Source organism: Trichomycterus rosablanca, chromosome 20, assembly GCF_030014385.1.
Source record: "Trichomycterus rosablanca isolate fTriRos1 chromosome 20, fTriRos1.hap1, whole genome shotgun sequence".
Classification (NCBI taxonomy): domain Eukaryota; kingdom Metazoa; phylum Chordata; class Actinopteri; order Siluriformes; family Trichomycteridae; genus Trichomycterus; species Trichomycterus rosablanca.
In genome coordinates this window covers 21,535,010-21,559,805 of record NC_086007.1, presented here as the reverse complement: position 1 = coordinate 21,559,805, position 24,796 = coordinate 21,535,010, and the positions used below count along the sequence as shown (strand labels likewise).

At 40.8% G+C, this 24,796-nt stretch overlaps 1 protein-coding gene across 1 annotated transcript; it reads left to right on the top strand.

The window, feature by feature from the left end:
- The first annotated feature begins 6,037 nt into the window (after positions 1 to 6,037).
- On the top strand, positions 6,038 to 22,881 carry fxyd6 (FXYD domain containing ion transport regulator 6). Its single transcript, XM_063016491.1, has 8 exons — positions 6,038 to 6,068; positions 6,869 to 6,904; positions 9,959 to 10,033; positions 10,166 to 10,202; positions 11,961 to 12,010; positions 22,426 to 22,500; positions 22,584 to 22,615; positions 22,711 to 22,881. The coding sequence occupies exons 1-8, from the start codon at positions 6,038 to 6,040 to the stop codon at positions 22,735 to 22,737; spliced, it is 363 nt and encodes a 120-aa protein (XP_062872561.1). The 3' UTR covers positions 22,738 to 22,881.
- The last annotated feature ends 1,915 nt before the right edge of the window (positions 22,882 to 24,796 follow it).

Sequence of the window (24,796 nt, the reverse complement as noted above, 5' to 3'; positions counted from 1 at the left end):
GTTCTTTGCCAGTAAGAGATTTAATGTAAACAGAAATCAGAGTCTAAATTATCTGTAGAATAAATTAGCAGTTTCTGGGAAAGTGCTGGGAGGGTTTTATAAAAAATAAAAGCCGACACATTACTAGAAATGACAAGCTGGAAAGCTTTTAGAGTAATTGAAGAACAAAAGAGCAACAAAAAGGAAAATATAGAGTGAAGTACAGAATACAGACGTTCAATCTAATACAGTGTATATGTAACTTCTTGTATGCCACATTACACAAAATAGGACAGTGGGTGCGCCCTCGTAATATACCAGTGTAAAACGTGCATATATAAATTGCACTAGCTGGATCCACATTTTAAAGGTGAACTAAGTGGTTTTTGGTGGTATATTCACAGTAAAATCATCAGTAGTGTTGTGCGGGGGTTGGCTGCTGGAGCCTATCCCAGCTTTTTAATGGGCGCAAAGCACAAAGTAACACCCTGGACGAGGTGCCAGTCCATCGCAGGGCAAACACACATACACACACATTCACCTATAGGGCAATTCAGTGTCTCCAATTTACCTGACTGCATGTTTTTGGACTGTGGGAGGAAACCGGAGCTCCCGGGGAAAGCCCACGCAGACACTGGAAGAACATGCAAACTGCACACAGAAAGGACCCGGACCGCCCGGCCGGCCTGGGGATCGAACCCAGGACCTTCTTGCTGTGAGGCGACAGTGCTACCCACTGAGTGAAGTGTCATACATTAAAGGAAAATGTAAATGGAAGCATTTTCACTAGGTGTCTCAGATCTTTAGCCTCTACTGTATATGCTTTGTGGGAACAATTTGGGGAAGGCCCTGTTCTGGTCCAGCATGACTGGGATAAAGTGAGGTCTATAAAGATACTATTGATTACATGTCCCGATTATTTGTGGTATTATACTACTAATAATAATAACAATAATAATAATATGTTGATGATGAACAAGTATTGTTTTAGTGCTTGGGTAGCACATCACATCTGCCAGCCGGGCGTCTGCACAGACATGATTGGCTATGTATGCATCATGTCAGTATGTAGACCAATCATGGCCAAGCATCACTAAGGATTCAAACTTTATTATTATTTTATTATTATTTGGAGCATGCTACTGTGTGGACAGACATATTACATTAAGTTTGGGCCAGGGGGTAGCACTGTCGCCTCACAGCAAGAAGGTCCTGGGTTCGATCCCCAGGCGGGGCGGTCCGGGTCCTTTCTCTGCGGAGTTTGCATGTTCTCCCCGTGTCTGCGTGGGCTTCCTCCGGGAGCGCCGGTTTCCTCCCACAGTCCAAAAACTTGAAGTCAGGTTAATTGAAGACACTGAATTGCCCTATATGTGAATGAGTGAATGTGTGTATGTGTGTCTCCCCTGCTATGGACTGGCGCCCCGTTCAGGGTGTTACTGTGTGCCTTGCGCCCATTGAAAAGCTGGGATAGGCTCCAGCACCATGCCATCCTTTGTCATTTCCTTCTATGCATTACTAATCATTTATTGCAGTGTGCAAACGCCACTGTCATTAGGGATTACTGCTTAAAATGCAACGATATATAGGTAACATCCACAAATTCCAGGACTCCAGGTCTGCTTTTATTCCACGTGCACTTGGCCATCCACATGTTGTAAAAGAAAGCATGATTCATCAAACCAGTTCATCGATTTCCACTGCTCCAGGGTCCTGTTCTGATTTTTATGTGTCTTTTTAGGTGCTTTCAGAGGTGGACAGGGGTCGCATTCGGACCAGTCTGTAGCTATTCAGTCCCATATGCATCAAGCTGTATTGCACTGTGGTGTTCTGATCTCTTTCTGTTCCAGCTAGCATTAACTTAGGGTGTGTTCGAAAACCTAGTGAGCTGCCTTGCTGTCTTACTGCCTACATAGGCAGCTGACTAAGTAGAGATGATTCTAATAAGTCATCGACTTATAAGTCGGGTTATTGGAACGCACTACTTAGATGGCGATTCCATCAGTTTTCGCTTACTAAGCTAACACAGTTAGCCATTGTCATGCCATTCATGCCATTCAAACCAGTAGGATGGGGTGGCACAACGCGCTAGCATGTCAACTAACATCTCCCTCCGTGTAGCGAAAACGGTTGAATTCGCTGACTGGCCCGAATTTGCAAATAAATGACACTTGTGCACATTTATACAAATTAAAAATCAATAATAATATATTTACGTTGGAAAATAACTCGTTCGTTTCGCCGCCCCGTCCGCCTTTTTTATTTTTCTGTGAGAAAGGTTGTGCCGCACTGAATGCTGGGATTACCTTCACCGCTAATGCCTCGTTCACACTACTTGATGTTTGCCCTTTGTCGGCTCTCAATCGCTATGTGTGAACTACTCTGAGTTGTTGAGTAGTAGTAGTAGTAGTAGACCAAAGAGAGATTTCTAGCATGTCGAATATATGAATCGGAGTTGCACAACTGGCAATGAGTATTATGTCGACCAGGCAATGAAAACGCAAGATACGATGTGAGGGGAAACACAGGGGAGGAGTTGTAAACAGGTGGGACAGGGGGATAATATAGTTTATATCAGAATACATCGGCACAAACACAAGTTTTACAGCGTTTCTGACCTGATTGTTCTTTACAAAACATAACAACAACATTGGATTGCAAAATATTTATTAATAGGGATGCACCGATCCAACTTTTTCAGTTCCGATACCGATCCGATACATATACTTTGCATATCGGCCGATACCCGATACCGATCCGATACCATTGTTGAATTAATAAAGCGTATACTTTATCATGTGGGAAAGACTTAAGGCATCAGGATTGACTTAAACATTACTAAGTTTGCAAAACAAAATATAATTAACACAGATATGAATGTACTGAACTGCTATTTATTTGTCAATAAAATAATAAACAATTGTGCTGGACCTTGGCATAGCATTCAAATTCAAAATAGTTAAAATATTTTCTTAAATATTTCTTCTTAAAATATTTTAAAATAAATTCAATGTATCAGCTGAAACATAAGTAGTTACACAAACAGTAATCAATCTTATTTTTTAAATATGTAGTGTAAACAGTAATTCAAAATAAAATCTAGCAGCGGAAGAACCTGAGAATAAACGAATACCTTGGTACAATACAATCAGTAATCAAACCCTGTAAACAAGCAAACATCTAGTGCAATTCAACATAAAGGGTGTGTTGGAGAAGCTAGCGATCTCTCTACATTTACAGCATTTTACGTCATCCTGTGCGCGCTCCCGATAAGGAGACTGTTAGAAATCCTAGATGCCTTAAATTCCTCACTACTGAGGTATCTTAATATTTCAATGTTATTTTGGCTCAAGAACGAGTGAGCATCCGACGCTGCCTTAGTGATCAAGGCAATCCCAGCATTCATTGTGGGTCGGGTGCTCTTCTCTCACAGAAAAATAAACATGGCTGACGGGGCGGAGAAACGAATGTTTTTATCAAACGTAAATAAAATATTACTGATTTTTAACCTGTATAAACTTGTACCGAGTGTTTTTATTTGCAAGTTCAGGCTTGTCAGGAAATGTAACCGTTATCGGTACATGAAGGAAAATGTTATATTGACGTTAGCGTGCCGTGCTTCCTCAATTCATTGGTTTTAATGGCAAGATGCTAAATGCTAAACGCGAAACCCGATGGAAGCGCTGTCTAAGTAGCGCGTTCGAATAATATTGACTTATTAGAATCCTCTCTACTGAGGCAGCGTATCGGCCCCATGGATCGGCCTAATTATCCGATACCCGATCTATCTCATTTTGGTAATATCGGGACCGGTTAATATCGGATCGGTGCATCCCTATTTATTAACCTCCAACTCACTACAGAACAATCCATACTGTTCGCGTAGCCAAATCCACTCAGATTCATTTATTATTCCTACTTGCTTTTACGCTGCACATCAGCGCACTTGTTGACGTGCATTTTTGAAAGTGGTATCATTTAACCCCTCGTCACTTTTCGCGTTTGTTTTTATGACAAAACGTAGTCTGGGAGACCAGAGAAGCTCGCCTGCGATTCCAGTTGGTGATAGATGGTGTAGTGTGAAACCCCCTATCGCCGATCAGTCGTGTAGTGTGAAATACACACCGACTAGAAAGACTCCTGATTACAAGAGATCCAGTCGTGTATAGTGAACTGTACAGAGACCTGACGAATTGGAAAGTCATGTAGTGTGAACTTGGTCGTGTAGTGTGAACTCCGGATAAGGCAGCATCGGATGCTCCCTCATTATTCTGTCAGAATACCGTTCTGATTTAAGGTGCCTTAGTAGGGAGCATTTTACGGCATCTAGGATGGCGTAAAATGCTGTCTATGTAGAGAGCTCACTAGGTTTTCGAACACACCCTTATTTGCTACAGTGGCTGTTCTGGGGGATCTGACCAGATGGGCTAGCCTTTGCTCCTCTTGCCCATTGGTAAGCTCTGTGCGCCCATTATGGTGTTGCCAGGCCCAGATCATTTACCGTCTTATAAACATTGTGACAGGTCATATGTAACGGTACGTATACATTAGGGTTATACAGGAAACAATACGATACAATATACTAAAAGGACATCTGACATCTGTCTCAGTGGCTCTGTACCCATCATCATCAAGACTAAACATCATATTTATAAATGACACTGATTCCTACTAATATTTTCTCCTAATACATCCACCTATCTCTTCTTTTCTAAGCAGTTGCCATGGAAACTACTTTCTTCTTCTGTTCACTCCTAGTCTCTGTCTCTGGTAAGTCTCTCTCCCTTCTCTCTCTCTCTCTCTCTCTCTCTCTCTCTCTCTCTCTCTCTCTCTGCTGGTGGAAGAGGGAAACACACTAAGTGATGAATTTACTATTGTTACACTGCTGGCTTCTACCACAAGCCTTATTACCATTTCCTACGTTCCACCTTTCTTGGGAAATTAGGAGACTAAGCGTGAGCTTTCAGGCTATGGTGAAATATTAAGTGGTATTTAGAATGTGACCAGGCATAACATTATAACCCCTGACAGGTGATGTGAATAACACTGATTATCTCTTCATCACGTCACCTGTTAGTGGATGGGATATACAGTATTACGCAGCAATTGAACATTTTATCCTCAGAGTTGATGTGTTAGAACTGAGTTTGACAAAAGCCAAATTGTGATGGCTATACAACTGGGTCAGATCTCCAAAACTGCAGCTCTTGTGGGGTGATCCCGGTCTGCAGTGGTCAGTATCTATCAAAAGTGGTAAACCGGCGACGGGGTCATGGGCGGCCAAGGCTCAGTGATGCACATTTGGAGCGAAGGCTGACCCGTGTGGTCTGATCCAACAGACGAGCTACTGTAGCTCAAATTGCAATAGCTGAAGAAGTTAATGCTGGTTCTGACAGAAAGGTGTCGGAATACACTGTTCATCGCAGTGTGTTGCGTATGGGGCTGCATAGCCGCAGACCAGTCAGTTCAGAAGGTGTAATGTTATAATCTAATGCATGATTGGTGTATATACAGTGCTTAAAAAATGAAGTAAAGCCGCTCAGGTGGCGCAGCGGTAAAAAGAGACGCGCTGCAACCAGGGCTGGATTCTGAGAACGTGGTATCGAATCCAGCCTTGCTTTACCGGTTCGAAGCTGAGTGGCTATATGAGCAACGATTGGCCGGTTGCTCATATGGGGGGTGGGATAAAGAACCGGATGTGGGTCTCTCTCTGTCAGAATGAGATTGCGTTCTCTGCCGGCTGATTGGAGGCGCTTACACAGAGATGAGAGAGGGTGCCCTTAGGGTGTGTCTCTCCGCATGCAACGCTGGGTGGCGCCAAACTCGTCAATGTGTGGGTGGCAAAGATGCATCTGGCTGCTGCTCGTGTTTCGGAGGGGATACGGGTTAGCTTCAATCACCTCCGTCAGGGCAGGGTTCGGCATAGACAGAGAGGAAGCACGATGCTAATTGAACAATTGGATGCGCTAAAAGGGGAGAAAAAGGGGTAAAAAAAAAATACAAATAAAAAAAACAGTCTGCCTGTCTGTCTTTTGAAATAAAAAAATTTTCTTTCTCATTTATGGTAGCTACATCTAATGCCAACGCAAAAGGTGAGTAAACCTACTGTAATAAAGTTGTAACCATGTAATATTTTACACAATTTTTATTTCTAATCTCTTGAGCTTTTATTTACCTAGGGAAAAAGTACAAATGAATTACTTTTAATGTTTTCACTGACCAACTTGATTGTATGTAAATATTTATGAACAAAATTAGAATTTGATGCCTCAATACAGTTAAAAGAAGTTTGGGCAGAAGTGAATAGTTCATAGTATATTGAAGTTACACCATTCTAACACAGGTAAGTGTGTCATTATTGGGTAAAAATGGAGAATCCACTAAAGGCTCAGTCTTTGCATGAACAGATGGGTCATGGCTGACCACTTTGAGCCACACTTTGAGAGAATTGTCAATCAGTTCCTAATGAACATTTCTCTAAATGTCCGTGACCTTCAAACCTTCAGAGAACATTGTCTAAGAAACCGTCATGCCACTGTACTATACCATTACATATAGATTGGCTCTGTAGTACGGGCCTAAGCCCATCTCAACACAGATGGAGTGAAAGACCATGACTAAATGTGCTGTAGTCAGATGAGTCCATGTTTCATTAATTAATTTTTTATTTATGCATTTTTATTCTACAAGCTTTAATCACTAGCATGTAATGGCTAAAGAATTAAAAAAATGCATTATATGCATGTAGTGCTTTTCAGATCAATCAACACATCACAATGTATAAGGAAAATTATGGTTTATTGTCTTCCCTGTTTAACGTTTTATTCATATGCATGCAAACTGACCTCATACTAAAATAATATGTGTACCATCAAATGTTCTTTCTCCGCAGATGGAAAAGAAGAAAATACTGATCCATTTAAGTATGGTAAGGTCATCACATCATAATACTGTAATTACTTTATGAAACATGAAATTTACTCTTACCTGATATAAACAGACTGTTTCTAATAAACCAGGACTGTTACAATCATTTCAGCACATAGTTTGTATGGCACACTGTTGATCTACAGCAGGGTTTTTAAAAACAAAAAGCCAAAAAAATGGGTCGCAGACAATAATAATCATTTTAACAGGCACATAAACACAAAATGAACTTGTGGAGGCTTTATGTTACATCAGGTTAACCACAGTAGGACCAGATTGCTTTTCTATTTATTTATGCATTTTCTCCCCTTTTTAGCGTGTCCAATTGCCCGATTGCGTCATGCTTCCTCTCCACCAATGCCGATCCTTGCTCTGATTGAGGAGAGCAAAGCTAACCCACGCCGCCTCCGACACGTGGGCAGCATGCTGTATGCATCTTATCACCTGCACTTTGACGAGTGCAGTGCAGCTCAACGTTGTGTCCCGCCCATCTGAACAACAGGCCAGTCGCTGTTCATGTAGTCGCTCAGCCTTAGTCGGCAGGCAGAGCTGAGATTCGATATGATGTATTCGAGATCCCAGCTCTGGTTCCAGCGTGTGTCTTTACCGCTGCGCCACCTGAGCGGCCTATTTATGCATTTTCTCCCATTTTTCTCTCGATTTTAGTTTAGTCAATTTGTCTGCTGCACTGCTGGGGATCCCTGATTGCATTTGAGGAGGGTATATGGCTGCTCACGCCTCCTCCGAGACGTGCGCAGTCCTAGCGGACCCCTTCTGTTCGCCCATATATATATATATATATATATACAGTGTATCACAAAAGTGAGTACACCCCTCACATTTCTGCAAATATTTCATTATATCTTTTCATGGGACAACACTATAGACATGAAACTTGGATATAACTTAGAGTAGTCAGTGTACAGCTTGTATAGCAGTGTAGATTTACTGTCTTCTGAAAATAACTCAACACACAGCCATTAATGTCTAAATAGCTGGCAACATAAGTGAGTACACCCCACAGTGAACATGTCCAAATTGTGCCCAAATGTGTCGTTGTCCCTCCCTGGTGTCATGTGTCAAGGTCCCAGGTGTAAATGGGGTGCAGGGCTGTTAAATTTGGTGTTTTGGGTACAATTCTCTCATACTGGCCACTGGATATTCAACATGGCACCTCATGGCAAAGAACTCTCTGAGGATGTGAGAAATAGAATTGTTGCTCTCCACAAAGATGGCCTGGGCTATAAGAAGATTGCTAACACCCTGAAACTGAACTACAGCATGGTGGCCAAGGTCATACAGCGGTTTTCCAGGACAGGTTCCACTCGGAACAGGCTTCGCCAGGGTCGACCAAAGAAGTTGAGTCCACGTGTTCGGCGTCATATCCAGAGGTTGGCTTTAAAAAATAGACACATGAGTGCTGCCAGCATTGCTGCAGAGGTTGAAGACGTGGGAGGTCAGCCTGTCAGTGCTCAGACCATACGCCGCACACTGCATCAACTCGGTCTGCATGGTCGTCATCCCAGAAGGAAGCTGACGCACAAGAAAGCCCGCAAACAGTTTGCTGAAGACAAGCAGTCCAAGAACATGGATTACTGGAATGCCCTGTGGTCTGACGAGACCAAGATAAACTTGTTTGGCTCAGATGGTGTCCAGCATGTGTGGCGGCGCCCTGGTGAGAAGTACCAAGACAACTGTATCTTGCCTACAGTCAAGCATGGTGGTGGTAGCATCATGGTCTTGGGCTGCATGAGTGTTGCTGGCACTGGGGAGCTGCAGTTCATTGAGGGAAACATGAATTCCAACATGTACTGTGACATTCTGAAACAGAGCATGATCCCCTCCCTTCGAAAACTGGCCCTCATGGCAGTTTTCCAACAGAATAACGACCCCAAACACAACCTCCAAGATGACAACTGCCTTGCTGAGGAAGCTGAAGGTAAAGGTGATGGACTAAACCCAATTGAGCACCTGTGGCGCATCCTCAAGTGGAAGGTGGAGGAGTTCAAGGTGTCTAACATCCACCAGCTCCGTGATGTCATCATGGAGGAGTGGAAGAGGATTCCAGTAGCAACCTGTGCAGCTCTGGTGAATTCCATGCCCAGGAGGGTTAAGGCAGTGCTGGATAATAATGGTGGTCACACAAAATATTGACACTTTGGGCACAATTTGGACATGTTCACTGTGGGGTGTACTCACTTATGTTGCCAGCCATTTAGACATTAGTGGCTGTGTGTTGAGTTATTTTCAGAAGACAGTAAATCTACACTGCTATACAAGTTGTACACTGACTACTCTAAGTTATATCCAAGTTTCATGTCTATAGTGTTGTCCCATGAAAAGATATAATGAAATATTTGCAGAAATGTGAGGGGTGTACTCACTTTTGTGATACACTGTATATGATGGTAGGTTATTTGGTGTAAATGCACTGTGGATGCTGTTATAGCTATTTTGGACTGAGATGTCCAACAAGCTTGTGTTCAATTGTCCATTGCTTATCAGTAGGACATTCATTCATTCATTTTCTTATCCGCTTATCCAGTTAGGCGGAGCGGGGTGCTTTTCAATGGGCGCAAGGCACACAGTAACACCGTGGATGGGACACCAGTCACCAGACACACATACACACACCCAAATACACACCCATTCACCCATAGGGCAATTCAGTGTCTCCAATAAACCTGACTTCATGTTTTTGGACTGTGGGAGGAAACCGGAGCTCCCGGAAGAAACCCATGCAGACACGGGGAGAACATGCAAACTCCGCACAGAAAGAACCCGGACTGCCCTGCCTGGGGATCGAACCCAGGACCTTCTTGCTGTCAGGCGACAGTGCTACCCACTAAGCCACCGTATCAGTAATGGGTAGAGTTTTGGACTGTCAGTTGGAAGCCCTTAACCCTGTCTGTTTCAGGGGTGCCGTTCAATGTCTGCGCTCTGACCCCAGCTTCATAACAAGCTGGAATATGCTTGAAATATGTAATTGTACTGTACACATGTATAATGTTTATATGATATATAAACACATTCTTCATTGTCTTACCCTTTCCAGACTATGAGACTTTAAGGATCGGTGGTTTGTCATTTGCTGTGGTATTCTTTGCTCTGGGTGTCCTCCTCATTCTCAGTAAGATGTACCTCTGTTTACATTTTCAGCTTTCCTCACATTTATGTTTTTTAGGTTTTCGTACTGTTTGTATTTTATTATTCATTATTTTATCTATTTTATAATTTTTCGTTCTCTGTATATCAACTTTAGGTCGGAGATGCCGCTGCAGTATTAATCAGAAGCCAAGGTTAGTCGGAGGGAATTGCGTATGCACGTTGATGAAATTCTGTTCAAACTGCTGATTGATGCAGAACGTTTGCATGGGATTTGGGCAGCAAGATCAGACATAATTATTTTGTATTATTATTTTATATAAATGTTATCATTTAGTCTTCCAAACTTCAGCAACAACATTGAATGCAGAAGTCCACTTTCTCTTTCTGTTTAAATTATAATATTTAAACGAATTAATGATCTTTTAACTATAGTAGTAGTAACACTCTACTATAGTCTACTACTGTGTAATACGGTCAGGATATTCAGGTTTACCTAAGCCAGCATTGAGAGATAATTCCTCCAGTGGGTCTTGTTTTAGTGAGGCTGGTATAAAACAGCTGGCTCCTCTTGATTCAGAGAAAAAAACAACTGTATTAAGAAGTTTTCCTTATTGCCTACATTCCTTATCCTATCACGAAAAGTAATCCCCATCACCCAATGAAGAAACCTAATCCTTTTAGACAGAAACTTATTGTTTCAGGCATTACCTCACAGCTCATGACCATGGGTGAGAATAGGGGAACACAATGACCTGTACACTGAAAACCATGTTCACAAACAGCTTTGCCAAACCAGAGGATTACATTTACTGGCAAACTGTTGCTGCAAATTCAATCTGCAATCATATTTGTTCTTAATACAAGGTCCCCAGATACTTACTTAACCCTTTAATGGTCTCATCACATAATGATTTCTTTGCATTTCTTATTTTTGGGGGACTATACCAACAACAAACAATTGATACTGTTTTTACTTGTTTGTTTGTTTATTAGGATTTTAACGTCATGTTTTACACTTTGGTTACATTCAGGAACATGACAGGAACGGTAGTTACTCATTACACAAGGTTCATCAGTTCACAAGGTTATATCGAACACAGTCATGGACAGTTTAGCGTCTCCAATTCACCTCACTTGCACGTCTTTGGACTGTGGGAGGAAACCGGAGCTCCCTGAGTAAACCCACGCGGACACGGGGAGAACATGCAAACTCGGCACAGAAAGGACCCGGACCGCCCCACCTGGGGATCGAACCCGGGACCTTCTTGCTGTGAGGCGACAGTGCTACCCACTTAAACACCGTGCCGCCCTGTTTTTACTAGTTAACGAGCCTCTACCAAACAGTTGCCAAACATCATGCTTGATGGCTGCTATAGCTTTAAGGTGACAAATGGGTTAGAAAGGCTTTTCTTCTAAAATAGTGTCATCTACCAATATTGAGTTTTATTGTGGCCTGTGTTGCTTCATATGTCCCCCAATAAGAAAAGTTTGGACACCCCTGTCTTAGAATCTCCATTGTTATAAACAAACTCATTATAAGTTTGCTACCATTTCAAAACAGTAGGGACAGCACATGCCAAAAAGTGTGTTACATTACCATGCCTTTTAACATGGCTTAGTAATACTTAAGGGACTAAAGATTTAGTTTAGTTTGGGAAGTACATTTCTTCTGCCTTTCTAAAAGCTGTGTAACATGGCTTGGTTGCATTTTGCACCTCGTTTTGAACTACATAGATTCAATAGGAGACTACAGGACTACAATCTAGCCCCACATTTCTGTTTACATAGCCTTTTTGTTATACCATGTGGCTTTGTGTCATCATGTTGAACGTCCCTAAAAGATTTTATCTAGAAAGGAGTTGGAAAATGAACATCCATGTAATTAGCAACTGAATGCTTATAGAAATGCTTTTATTTTATTTATTTATTTATTTATTTGCATTTTTTAGGGCTCCAGGGAATGAGGAGGCCCAAGAAGAGAATCTGATGGTGTCCAAGGGTAAGCTAACATTTATTACTGACACATGTATACTGTATGGACGAACATATTGAGACACACCTTTCAATCACTGAATTTAGGTGTTTCATTCGTTCCCATTGCCACAGGTGTCGTACAGTCTTCCTTTACAAACATTAAAATAATGGGTTGATCTAAAAAGCTCAGTGATATCAAGCATGATGCTGTAATAGGACACCACTGTTACAACAAGTCAGTTTGTGAAATGTCTTCACTTCCCTTCTAGATATACCACAGTCAAATGTGAGTGGTATTACTGAAAAGTGGAAGTACTTAAAAACCACAGCAACTCAGCCACTAAGTTACAGAGAAGGATGGCTGAGTGCCGAGGTGCATTTTGCATAAAAACCTCTGGCATTAACGTCAGCACCAAAACTGTGTGCTGGTAGCTTCTCTCATGGGTTTCCATGGCCCAGCAGCCGCATGCAAGTCTTATATCACCAAGCACAATGTTATGCAAGGATGAAGTAGTGTAAAGCATGTCGTCACTAGACCCTGAAGCAGTGGAATCGTGTTCTGTGGAGTGACAAATCATGATTCGTCACCCACCAAATGCTCTATGCAGTCAATAATGAGCTGAGGTTCATCACTATCGGACCTAACATGGTGAGAAGACTCGAGGAGTCTGAACAAATCTCAGTCCATGTAGGGCAGGCATGTCCAAAGTCCGGCCCGTCGGATTCTATACAGCCCGCATCTTCTGTCTTAAATTGCATTACTTGGGGCCCGCCAGCACAACAGAAAAAATAAATTATCGTCGCTGTCTGATGAAAAACACATATCTCCACTTTTTCACTTTTCACTTTTTATTTTTTACGTGTCGATTGTGTGGTATAAATCTTTGTCTGTCCATAGCAGCAAATATTAAAATGACCAATGAAAAAATAAATCTTTAACGAACTGCTAGACCTGTTCATCAAAACCGCATACCCCATCCTTCTTTTCTTCCCACCCCCCAATCTAGTCGTGTCCAATTACCCTGATTGCGTCCTCTATACTGATTCGACCCTTCACTGCTGACTGAGGACGCCTCTCAACTGACATACGCCCCCTCCGGCACGTACAGTCAGTACAGACTGTATTTTTCACCTGCACGAGTCGAGTTCATACACTTGACGGGGACTGTGTACGGAGAGCCACACCCCCATCCGCATTATTCCAGGCGGCATCAGTCAGCCAGCAGGGGCCGCAGTTGCACCAGTTATGAGGACCTATGATCCGACTTTCTTACCCTCTAAGCCTGAACAACAGCCAATCGTTGTTCATGCCGCCGCCCAGCCCAGTCGGAAAGGCAGAGCTGAGATTCGATACGGTGTATTCGAAACCCCAACTCTGGTGCGCTAGCGTACTTTACCGCTGCACCACCTGAGCGGCTCATTATCTCCTTCTTGATGAATTGATGAATAAACAAAAAAAATTAATGAGTAAAGAAAAAAAAGGTTGTTTTTATTTTATTTTGGGGGATGCTTACAGTTGAAAAGGGCAATATTAGTTTATTTCCTGTTGCTGTTGCCAACCTCTACACTATTACACTTACAGTGTATCACGAAAGTGAGTACACCCCTCACATTTCTGCAAATATTTCATTATATATTTTCATGGGACAACACTATAGACATGAAACTTGGATATAACTTAGAGTAGTCAGTGTACAACTTGTATAGCAGTGTAGATTTACTGTCTTCTGAAAATAACTCAACACACAGCCATTAATGTCTAAATAGCTGGCAACATAAGTGAGTACACCCCACAGTGAACATGTCCAAATTGTGCCCAAATGTGTCGTTGTCCCTCCCTGGTGTCATGTGTCAAGGTCCCAGGTGTAAATGGGGAGCAGGGCTGTTAAATTTGGTGTTTTGGGTACAATTCTCTCATACTGGCCACTGGATATTCAACATGGCACCTCATGGCAAAGAACTCTCTGAGGATGTGAGAAATAGAATTGTTGCTCTCCACAAAGATGGCCTGGGCTATAAGAAGATTGCTAACACCCTGAAACTGAGCTACAGCATGATGCCCAAGGTCATACAGCGGTTTTCCAGGACAGGTTCCACTCGGAACAGGCTTCGCCAGGGTCGACCAAAGAAGTTGAGTCCCCGTGTTCGGCGTCATATCCAGAGGTTGGCTTTAAAAAATAGACACATGAGTGCTGCCAGCATTGCTACAGAGGTTGAAGACGTGGGAGGTCAGCCTGTCAGTGCTCAGACCATACACCGCACACTGCATCAACTCGGTCTGCATGGTCGTCATCCCAGAAGGAAGCTGACGCACAAGAAAGCCAGCAAACAGTTTGCTGAAGACAAGCAGTCCAAGAACATGGATTACTGGAATGCCCTGTGGTCTGACGAGACCAAGATAAACTTGTTTGGCTCAGATGGTGTCCAGCATGTGTGGCGGCACCCTGGTGAGAAGTACCAAGACAACTGTATCTTGCCTACAGTCAAGCATGGTGGTGGTAGCATCATGGTCTTGGGCTGCATGAGTGTTGCTGGCACTGGGGAGCTGCAGTTCATTGAGGGAAACATGAATTCCAACATGTACTGTGACATTCTGAAACAGAGCATGATCCCCTCCCTTCGAAAACTGGGCCTCATTGCAGTTTTCCAACAGGATAATGACCCCAAACACAACCTCCAAGATGACAACTGCCTTGCTGAGGAAGCTGAAGGTAAAGGTGATGGACTAAACCCAATTGAGCACCTGTGGCGCATCCTCAAGTGGAAGGTGGATGAGTTCAAGGTGTCTAACATCCACCAGCTCCGTGATGTCATCATGGAGGAGTGGAAGAGGATTCCAGTAGCAACCTGTGCAGCTCTGGTGAATTCCATGCCCAGGAGGGTTAAGGCAGTGATAATAATGGTGGTCACACAAAATATTGACACTTTAGGCACAATTTGGACATGTTCACTGTGGGGTGTACTCACTTATGTTGCCAGCCATTTAGACATTAATGGCTGTGTGTTGAGTTCTTTTCAGAAGACAGTAAATCTACACTGCTATACAAGTTGTACACTGACTACTCTAAGTTATATCCAAGTTTCATGTCTATAGTGTCGTCCCATGAAAAGATATAATAAAATATTTGCAGAAATGTGAGGGGTGTACTCACTTTTGTGATACACTGTATGTTCACTTTTTTCCATTTCCTTAAAGCTAAAGAAACTCCAAAATCTGACAACTGAGGCCATTCCAGGTATGGATATGTAACTTATTTTTACTCAATTTAATGTAATGTAGTGTAATGTAAGCTAATATTTTTAACTCTCACTAATCTCCTGTATACACTTGCAGGTTTTAACAGAATGCAAATCCGGGACCAAACCTTGTATTTCCAGTTATGATGATCTTAAAGCTAAATGTGATGGGACAAAGTTAGGAGAAGAACCTTGTTGTAGTTAGGGATGGATCAGTGTCCTGTATAAAAAAAACGACTGTCCTGTAATGTGTCTAGTGACCATATATGTCTGTGTTTTTACTTGTGCCTATTCAAAGTGAAATACTGCCACTATTTGGTAATAGTTTGTACCACTCGTGCTCCAGTTAAAAGTTTGTCTTTAGTTAGTCTCTTTGTATTACTATCAATAGCGTGATCACTATCGTTTGATTGTATTAAGATAAATGTGCTTATATGTTACAGGTTACATGTCTATGAATGTAAATGCATACTACAGTGGCGTGTATGTCTGTGTGTGTTTGTGTGGATTTGTAAGTATGCATACCCTCCTGACAATCTGCCGCGTTTAAAAAGCACAGAAACACTACCATCACTGGACTACAGGGGGTCGCACCACAGAATTAGCTGTACCACTGCCCAGAAAAGACCTGTGATCCAACGTATGCTAGAAATCATGGTAACAGGAACGCTTCACTTCACCATTGTGCCACTTACCCGTGTTCTTCACTCTCACGTAGCGAATGTGTCTCTCTTCTTTAGCTGCACTTTCTTCAAACGATCTGCAGATTCGTGAAACTGTCGGTGTTGTCGAAGGCGGTCAGATGTTTACGTGTTTATGTGACGGCACATATCACATACCATAAACCTGAGAGTCGTAGACATAGAGGTAAAAAGTATGTTTACCATTTAGCATATTTATGCTGGGTATATCTTTAATCATGCAATGCTATAATGCTAAGTGAGTTAGAAAATGCTTTGTCTTAGAGAAATATAATTATAAATGATCATATTGTACATCTTCGTTCAGCTGTTTTATGGCAGAAGTTTGTGCTTTGAAATACCAAATAAAAATCGTGTCTAACAGTAACAGCATGTAGAGTTCCTTTGTTACATGTCAAAAACAACCCCATTATTTTACATTAATCTAAAATATATGCAGTTCCACAGGACCATGGAACGCATTAACAGGTTTCCCATACATCCCTATGAGAAAAAATACCTTGAAACTTAACAGGTTTAGAACTCTACGCCATTCCCAGTACCAACTGACATCGAGTTTCAAGGTACCACTGTATTTAACCTTTGACAGTCTGTTGAGGATGTTGTTGGAGTGCCTGAATTAAATATAATGTATTTAAACATAGCTGCTCAGGTGGCGCAGCGGTAAAAACACACGCTGGAACCAGAGCTGGGATCTCGAATACATCGTATCGAGTCTCAGCTCTGCCTGTCGGCTGGGCTGAGCAGCCAACATGAACAACGATTGGCCTGTTGTTCAGATACGGGTGGGATATCAAAGCCGGATAGGGTCTCTCTAATAACTAATGCAATTATGACCTCTGCTGGCTGATTGATGGCGCCTGTGCAGAGATTGGAAAAGAGTGCTGTCAGGGTGTGTCTCTCCGTACACAGTGCTGATCTGCAATACCTTCATCAAAGTGTAGGTGACAAAATGCATACGGCTGCTGCCCACGTGTCGGCATTCTCCTCAATCATTGGTGGAGAGGAAGCATGACTCAATCAGGCAATCTGACACGCTAAAAAGGGAGAAAAAGGGGAGAAAATGCATAAACAAAATATATTTTATCCTCATGGTGTTGCCTCACAGCAAAAAGGTCCTGGGTTCGATTGCCAGGTGCAGTGGTCTTGGTCCTTTCTGTGTGGAGTTTGCATGTTCTCCCCGTGTCTGTGTGGGTTTCCTCTCACAGTCCAAAGACGTGCAAGTGAGATAAATTAGACATACAAAGTTTTTCATGACTGCTTACCAATAAAGCCTTAAACAGATGAATCTTGTGTAACCAATAACTATTTGTCCTGTCATGAATGTAACCAAAGTATGTAAAACATGACGTTAAAATCCTAATAAATAAATAACCCACATGGTGAGACGGCAGGCCAACGGCATAGTAGTCTGACAGGAGGTGAGTCGTCCGATAGAAGTTTCTCATGGTCCATGCATTGTGTCCATACACACAAATGCTAACATTGAAAAAGGGTTGGATGGGTCCTACAATGGGCTAAATCAGGTCAAAATGTTTATTACTCTTGGCAGAGACTAGTGCATTGTGGTGGCAGGTTTGCACTCGGGTTATGATTTCAAAGGTTGAAAAAGAAACTTTTATGATGGTTTGAAGGTCACGTTGTTTGTAGCTTTAGGTAGATTTATTGATGTTCTGTAGTGGGAACTGGGAGGGGCAGAAAGATAAAGTGCTTATTGGTACAGATTCAGGTGATTCTTTCGACCCAGTGTGAAGCTTCTTTGTGAACTAGGTAAGTGGAGCTACTATTTATACCATTTGGTGCATACTTTCTACTAGTATATCACTGGTTTAGAGTTTGGTGTTTGGTAGTTAAGGTTAAGGTATGCCTGTTAATGTTAATTGTATTTTACGTATAATTATGGCGTACTTATTTAAGTGGACTTTAGAGTATTTTTTAATTGTTATCTAAAATAAATAAAGGAATTTGGCTTCGATGCAACTCATCAGATCTAGAAAGCAAGATAAACTGAATTTTCATTAAAGTGTTTGTTTTACCACTGCTTTATTCTGGTCAGGGTCATGGTGGGTCTGATTCTTGGAGCAAAAAGCAGGAAACACCCCAGACAGGTCGCAAGTCCATCAAGGATCATACACTTAGGAAAATTTTAGTAGTTCTAGTTAATGTTAATGCATGTTTTTGGACTTGTGGGATTAAATTCCACACATCCACACATTTCACACATCGAACCCAGGACCGTGCTACCCACTGTGCCACCCATAAACATGAGATATAGTTCATTTAATCTTATTTACCATTTAAATGAATGGCATTTAACCTATATACAGTATTCTCAAAACACTTAGACCTATCTATGTTACCTTAATTTTTTATTCTCTTCCTATTCTCAACACAATGGTTTTATTATAAATAATACATAAGTAACTTAAGGCCTCTTCCATCACAATTTTTCCATTCTGAACAGCCATACACACAAGAAGAGATCCACAATGTCTTCTGGAGGAGGTGAGTCCCAGACTTAAATCTACTTCATATGATGTTAGAACTACATTGTAGCAAAGCCATTGGACACACTTAAGGATAAAATAAGGAGTGTGTTTTGTCTGTGGGAACTTCATGTATAAGGATGTTAAATGCACAAATGTAAAAATGCAGTGGTTCCATTGGATGGCGCCGCCAAATGAGATACATAGACATATAGGCTTATGTGTATAAAAGAATCCTCCTTCTTTTGGTGCTGCTACCCCTTAAAGTTAATAATAATAATAATAATAATAGAATTTAATTTATAAGCGCCTTTCACGATACCCAAGGACACTGTGCAATTCAAGTAAAATTAAAATATCAGACCAATAATAAAAACAGTTTATAACAGTAACTACAAGCTTAGAAACGCAAACTTAAAAAAATGATGAGTTGCCACATCAGATGATTTGTCTCCATCATGTTCTCTCTCACTGCATCCATAAACACCCTTTCGGCCTTCTTCTGCTGCCTGGCGCCTCCATTTTTTGCACCCTTGTTCTTTACATGTACCACATTAAATGTGTTGTTCTTCCCAATAGAGATTCTAAGTATATTAATTAGTATGGTTTATTACTTTGTATTATACAAAAAACATTATGCTAATGAGCTTGTTCGCAATCAAACTTGGAAAAAAAAAATCAAGCTACACCGAGTACCAAACAAACAGCTGGAATTTATATGCAAGGTCTCATATTTACACATATAAAATGTGTTTGCTTATAATTAATTATACAAGAAAATAAAGTGCAATTATCATACTGTTTTGTATTGCTGTAATTAAATTACTAATGAATTCTGTGATATGTAAATTTTTTCTCAGCACCTAATGTCAACCCTGATGCTGATTTTGAGTATGGTGAGAAATACTACATTTAAAATTGATTGCCACATTAAAATGTTTTTATATTCTTAATAATTCATGCAATATTTAGTATTATTACTGTAATGATAGTCTGGGTAAGAAGGTAGGATACAAATCTGCAGACATAATACACACTTACATTTATTAAATAAACAAAATAAGCAAAATAAAGAACTAACAAAGTGGACTAGGGTGGCACATAACAGGAAAAACTATAAATATGGACCAATAAACAAAGACTGAACTAAATCGAATTCTAAGTTATGCTAAGGCTCGTTCCTTAGGATGATCGGGCGATGCACCACCAAAGGGTAAAAGGGAGGAAATGTTTCTATCACATTCAACCAGTGTTAAACTAGCTGTGACTGTTCTGGACAGTCTGTCTTGCCTCTGAATATCGTAGTCCTTTTTGGGCGATTTTTTCTAACTGTAGGCACTGCAATACAATCTGAATGGGTTCCGGGAGGGCTCGCACTTACGTGCTTGCGTCACACGCAACCTGGTGTCGCGATCTCGTCACCATGACTACCATCACCTCAGTTCGAAGCAACTCCATCATGTCATTAAGGGAAATGCCATTCAGTCGTCGTAGTAATCTGGTAAAAAAAATTTAGGGCCACCTAATTATAATTCTAAATAAAAGAATTAGGGCCACCCAGACCAAATTTAAACATCAAGTATCTACAAAGGGGGCGAAATCATATAAATTACAAGTAAATTACAAGTAAGTATGTAATTTTTAAATTGTGCACTTGTTGTATCTCCCCAATTGTTTAATTGTACTTCTTTATTCATTCATTATTCATTATTCATGGTAAAGCTGGTCTGTCCCCATGTTCAAAGTTAATTTGTGAGGGCAAACTGACAGATGACTTAAGATGTGAATTATTTAAGCTTTAATTTACCCACTGAACGGGTCACCTTGGCCATCATCGCAACAATTGCCCCCCCTGAGAGATTTGGCAGGAGTTGCCACTGTCTGTCAAGCTAACCACCAATGCTATTTGCTAAATAAATGCTACAGTGAACTAATGTAAGCTAACAGCAGTGCCGTAACAACAGGTCAGTAGTGTTATATTGTAAGAGGGGAGATGCAACAAGCCACCAACAGATGGCGCTGCCTAAAAAAAGAACACGTTAAACAAAAGTGGGATTTGCTTTTGTTTTAGACATGGTGTCCATGTAAAAGCTTAAACGTTAGTGTACAATTTATTGGTGCTGTGGTTGTGATGGTCATAAAGATGCTTACATTCTGTTAATAGAGCAATTTCATTGAAGTATATTGGAAGTATACTGTGAACACTGAGTTAATGCGGCTGCTCATGTACATGACTTATTTTGAACTTTTTATTTTCTCGTTTAGTTCCCTTTTCATCCATTTAATCCCCGTTTCTAAATAATGTAACCTGTTTGACCACAAACTATGAAAATAACATCTGTTAATATTGCAACACTGGTTTGTGTAAGTTGTGTAAGTAACTGGGTTGTTACGGTAGCTAATGCTGAGTCGACAGTTTCTGCTGGATCTTTGCTGAAGCAGCAAAGAAACAGGTTGTGTTTTGAAAAGTGATTGACAACGTAAAACTACAGATCACAATGCTCAACATACAAACAATAATTATATAACTGATAAGAAACTGACTGTTATTGAACAAGAACAAGTGACGTCAGAAATTGTCAGTTTATTCCTTTTATTAATTAATCCATTTCTTAATGCTTTTCTTGATTATACATCTGGCCCATGGCGGCGTCGGGGGCCCTCCACGACATGAACTCAACCCCCCACTGCACTGCACTGCACTGCACCCACCCCCCCCCCCCACCCCCATTGGCTGCACTCGCCAGGTCGTTAATATTATATTCCAATATTTTTTGTCAAGTAAAAAATTAAAACAACTAAAACTGTGCATTAAAAATACCAGCATACAGCACATACAGTATATTGCCAAAAGTATTCACTCGTCTGCTCTCACACGCATATAAACTTGAGTGACGTCCCATTCTTAATCCATAGGGTTTAATATGATGTAGACCCACCCTTTGCAGCTATAACAGCTTCAACTCTTTTGGGAATCCTTTCAATAAGGTTTAGGAGTGTGTTTATGGGAATTTTTGACCATTCTTCCAGAAGTGCATTTGTGAGGTCAGACACTGATGTTGGCCGAGAAGGCCTGGCTCACAGTCTCCGCTCTAATTCATCCTAAAGGTGTTCTATCTGGTTGAGGTCAGGACTCTGTGCAGGCCAGTCAAGTTCTTCCACATCAAACTCGCTCATCCACGTCTTTATGGACCTTGCTTTGCACTGGTGCGCAGTCATGTTGGAACAGGAAGGGGTCACCCCCAAACTGTTCCCACAAAGTTGGGAGCATGAAATTGTCCAAAATCTCTTGGTATGCTGAAGCATTAAGAGTTCCTTTCACTGGAACTAAGGGGCCGAGCCCAACTCCTGAAAAACAGCATCCGCTGACCCCGCTCTGTCATTTTACGTGGCCTACCACTTTGTAGCTGAGTTGCTGTCGTTCCCAGTCGCTTGCACTTTATTATAATAGCACTGACAGTTGACTGTGGAATATTTAGTAGCGAGGAAATTTCACTACTGGACTTGTTGCACAGGTGGCATCCTATCACGATATCACGCTGGAATTCACTGAGCTCTTGAGAGCGACCCATTCTTTCACTAATGTTTATAGAAGCAGTCTGCATGCCTGTGTGCTTGGTTTTATACACCTGTGGCCATGGAAGTGATTGGAACACCTGAATTCAATTATTTGGATGGGTGAGTGAATATAGTGTATATATATGAAATTTGTTGAGGGGGCCCAACGTTTTTTCTTTGCACTGGGGCCCATGAGCTACTAGTTACGGCACTGTGCAGAGGAAGCAATATTGTTTATTAATTAATTGTAATTAAGTTAACCAACTTTAAACTAGTCAACAAATTGCAGTTTGTAAGATATGCAATGTACCTGTAATTTTGGAGAGGATGAGAAGCTGGTCATTGGTAATTAATAAATGAATAAATAAAGCATTTATTTAACAATCTTTAGGAAAATAATGGATTAAACAGCTCAGTTAAATTGTTTAACACTTTCTTTTTTCTTTAATATTTTACAGACTATAAAACTCTGAGTATTGCAGGCTTATCCGTTGCTGCAGTCCTAGTGGTCCTTTCCATTCTGCTTCTTGTTGGTGAGTGTTTTATAAGCTGATAGGTGTTTATGCATGAGCCCGACATACAATCCTATGTTTCTAATGGCTTTTATCTCCTTTAGGTAATCGCATTAAAAGATGCGGGAAGTCAAAGGTAAGTGTTGCTGTTGGATTATCAGATCTTAAAAGTAGTATACAGTATAATAAAGTGAACAAAGTGTTTATTATGTGTGTGTGTGTTTGTTTCAGCATAAATCAGTCAGAGGTGAAAGCTAGACATGAGACGAGATCTCTATCGAACAACAAGTAAAAGAAAACATGGGAATTAATTAGGGACAATTATTTGTTTTAATTGTTAAATGTAATAAAATAATATTGAACTGTAATGTAATAATTGATCACACCTGTAAAAATTGTAATTTTATAAATACTGCTTCAGTTTTCCTGTTTTGCCTGACTGTAATGTTTTGTGTAATATGTTGAGTGTAGAGATACAACCTAACACTGGTGTACTCCAAATTTTAGTTCTACAATTACTGACTGTAGTCCATATATTTCTCTACATACGGTTTTAGCCTGCTTTCTCCCTGTTCTTCAATGGTCAGGACCCCCACAGGACCACCACAGAGCAGGTATTATTTAGGTGGTGGATCATTCTGACATGACATGGTGGTGGTGTGTTAGTGTGTGTAGTGCTGGTATGAGTGGATCAGACACAGCAGCGCTGCTGGAGTTTTTAAATACCGTGTCCACTCACTGTCCACTCTATTAGACACTCCTACCTAGTTGGTCCACCTTGTAGATGTAAAGTCAGAGACGATCGCTCATCTATTGCTGCTTTTTGAGTTGTCATCTTCTAGACCTTCATCAGTGGTCACAGGACGCTGTTGTCTGGATATTTTTGGTTGGTGGACTATTCTCAGTCCAGCGGGGACAGTGTCCCTCATTTCTGTGTCTTATCCACTCATACCAGCACACCACCACCATGTCAGTGTCACTGCAGTACTGAGAATGATCCACCACCCAAGTAATACCTGCTCTGTAGAGGTCCTGTGGGGGTCCTGATCATTGAAGATTGAAGAACAGAGTAAAAGCAGGTTTAAAACGTATGTAGAGAAACAGATGGACTACAGTCAGTAATTGTAGAACTACAAAGTGCTTCTATATGGTAAGTGGAGCTGATAAAATGGACAATACATGTAGAAACAAGGAGGTGGGTTTAATGTTATGGCTGATCAATGGCAGCATCATTATCACACGCAAATCTTCTCACTCACAGCTAGGGGCGATTTCGAGCAGCAATTCCACCTGTTGGCATGTTTTGCTATTTGAAAGAAAGGAAAGACCATGTAGACATGAGAAGAACATGCAAATACCCTCACAGTCAGTGTTCTGTGGTAAAAATGCAATCAGTGAACTTAGCACCCAGATGCTATCCAGCATTCAAACTACTGTACCTGTTATGCTAACATGTTGCCCACCTTTAGCTGACTACATTTACTGTGAATGGTCAGTATAAATGTTGTATTTACTTTATTTTCATGATGTTTCTTGTATTAGAAATTATAATTATTTAATTAGGAATCAATAAGGCAGTTAAAAAGCTAATTAGATAAATGCATACATTGTTTATTACCACATACTATTACGTTATTCTCGAAATAAATACTTGCACTTTATTTTAGAAATAGAAGCTAAATAACTTTTATTTGCTCAAGTAAGTCGTTGTACTAATACACACCGTCGTAAAATGTCAGTATTACGAAATAAAAATAATAATTAATATTTAAAATATATATATATATATATATTTTAATGCTATTTTAGTAACTACCACAGGGTGGCGGTAAAGCACAATTATTTAGTCAATACAAATATTCAACGTATTACTGTTGTTGATAAATAAAGGAGGGTTATAAATAAATAATAACAACAGTACAATATACATTAATATCCAGACATTAATATAATAAATTAAAGGGTAAATACAATGTAATTTAATTAGAAGTAGCTAGCGAACAGTGTACAGTATACTGAAAGGCTGAGAGTTCGAATCCCAGGTCTTGAGCAAGGCCCTTAACCCTCTCTGCTCCCAGCTCTGACCCCAGAATTTTGTTGTACTGTACAACTGTATATGTATGACAAATAAAGGCATTCATTCATCCAGTATTAAAGATTAAGGGCCTTGCTCAAGGGCCCAACAGCAGCAACCTGGCAGTGCAGCAAATACACCGATCAGCCATAACATTAAAACCTACATTAAAATCCTTGTTTCTACACTCACTGTCTATTTTATCAGCTCCACTTACCATATAGAAGCACTTTGTAGTTCTAC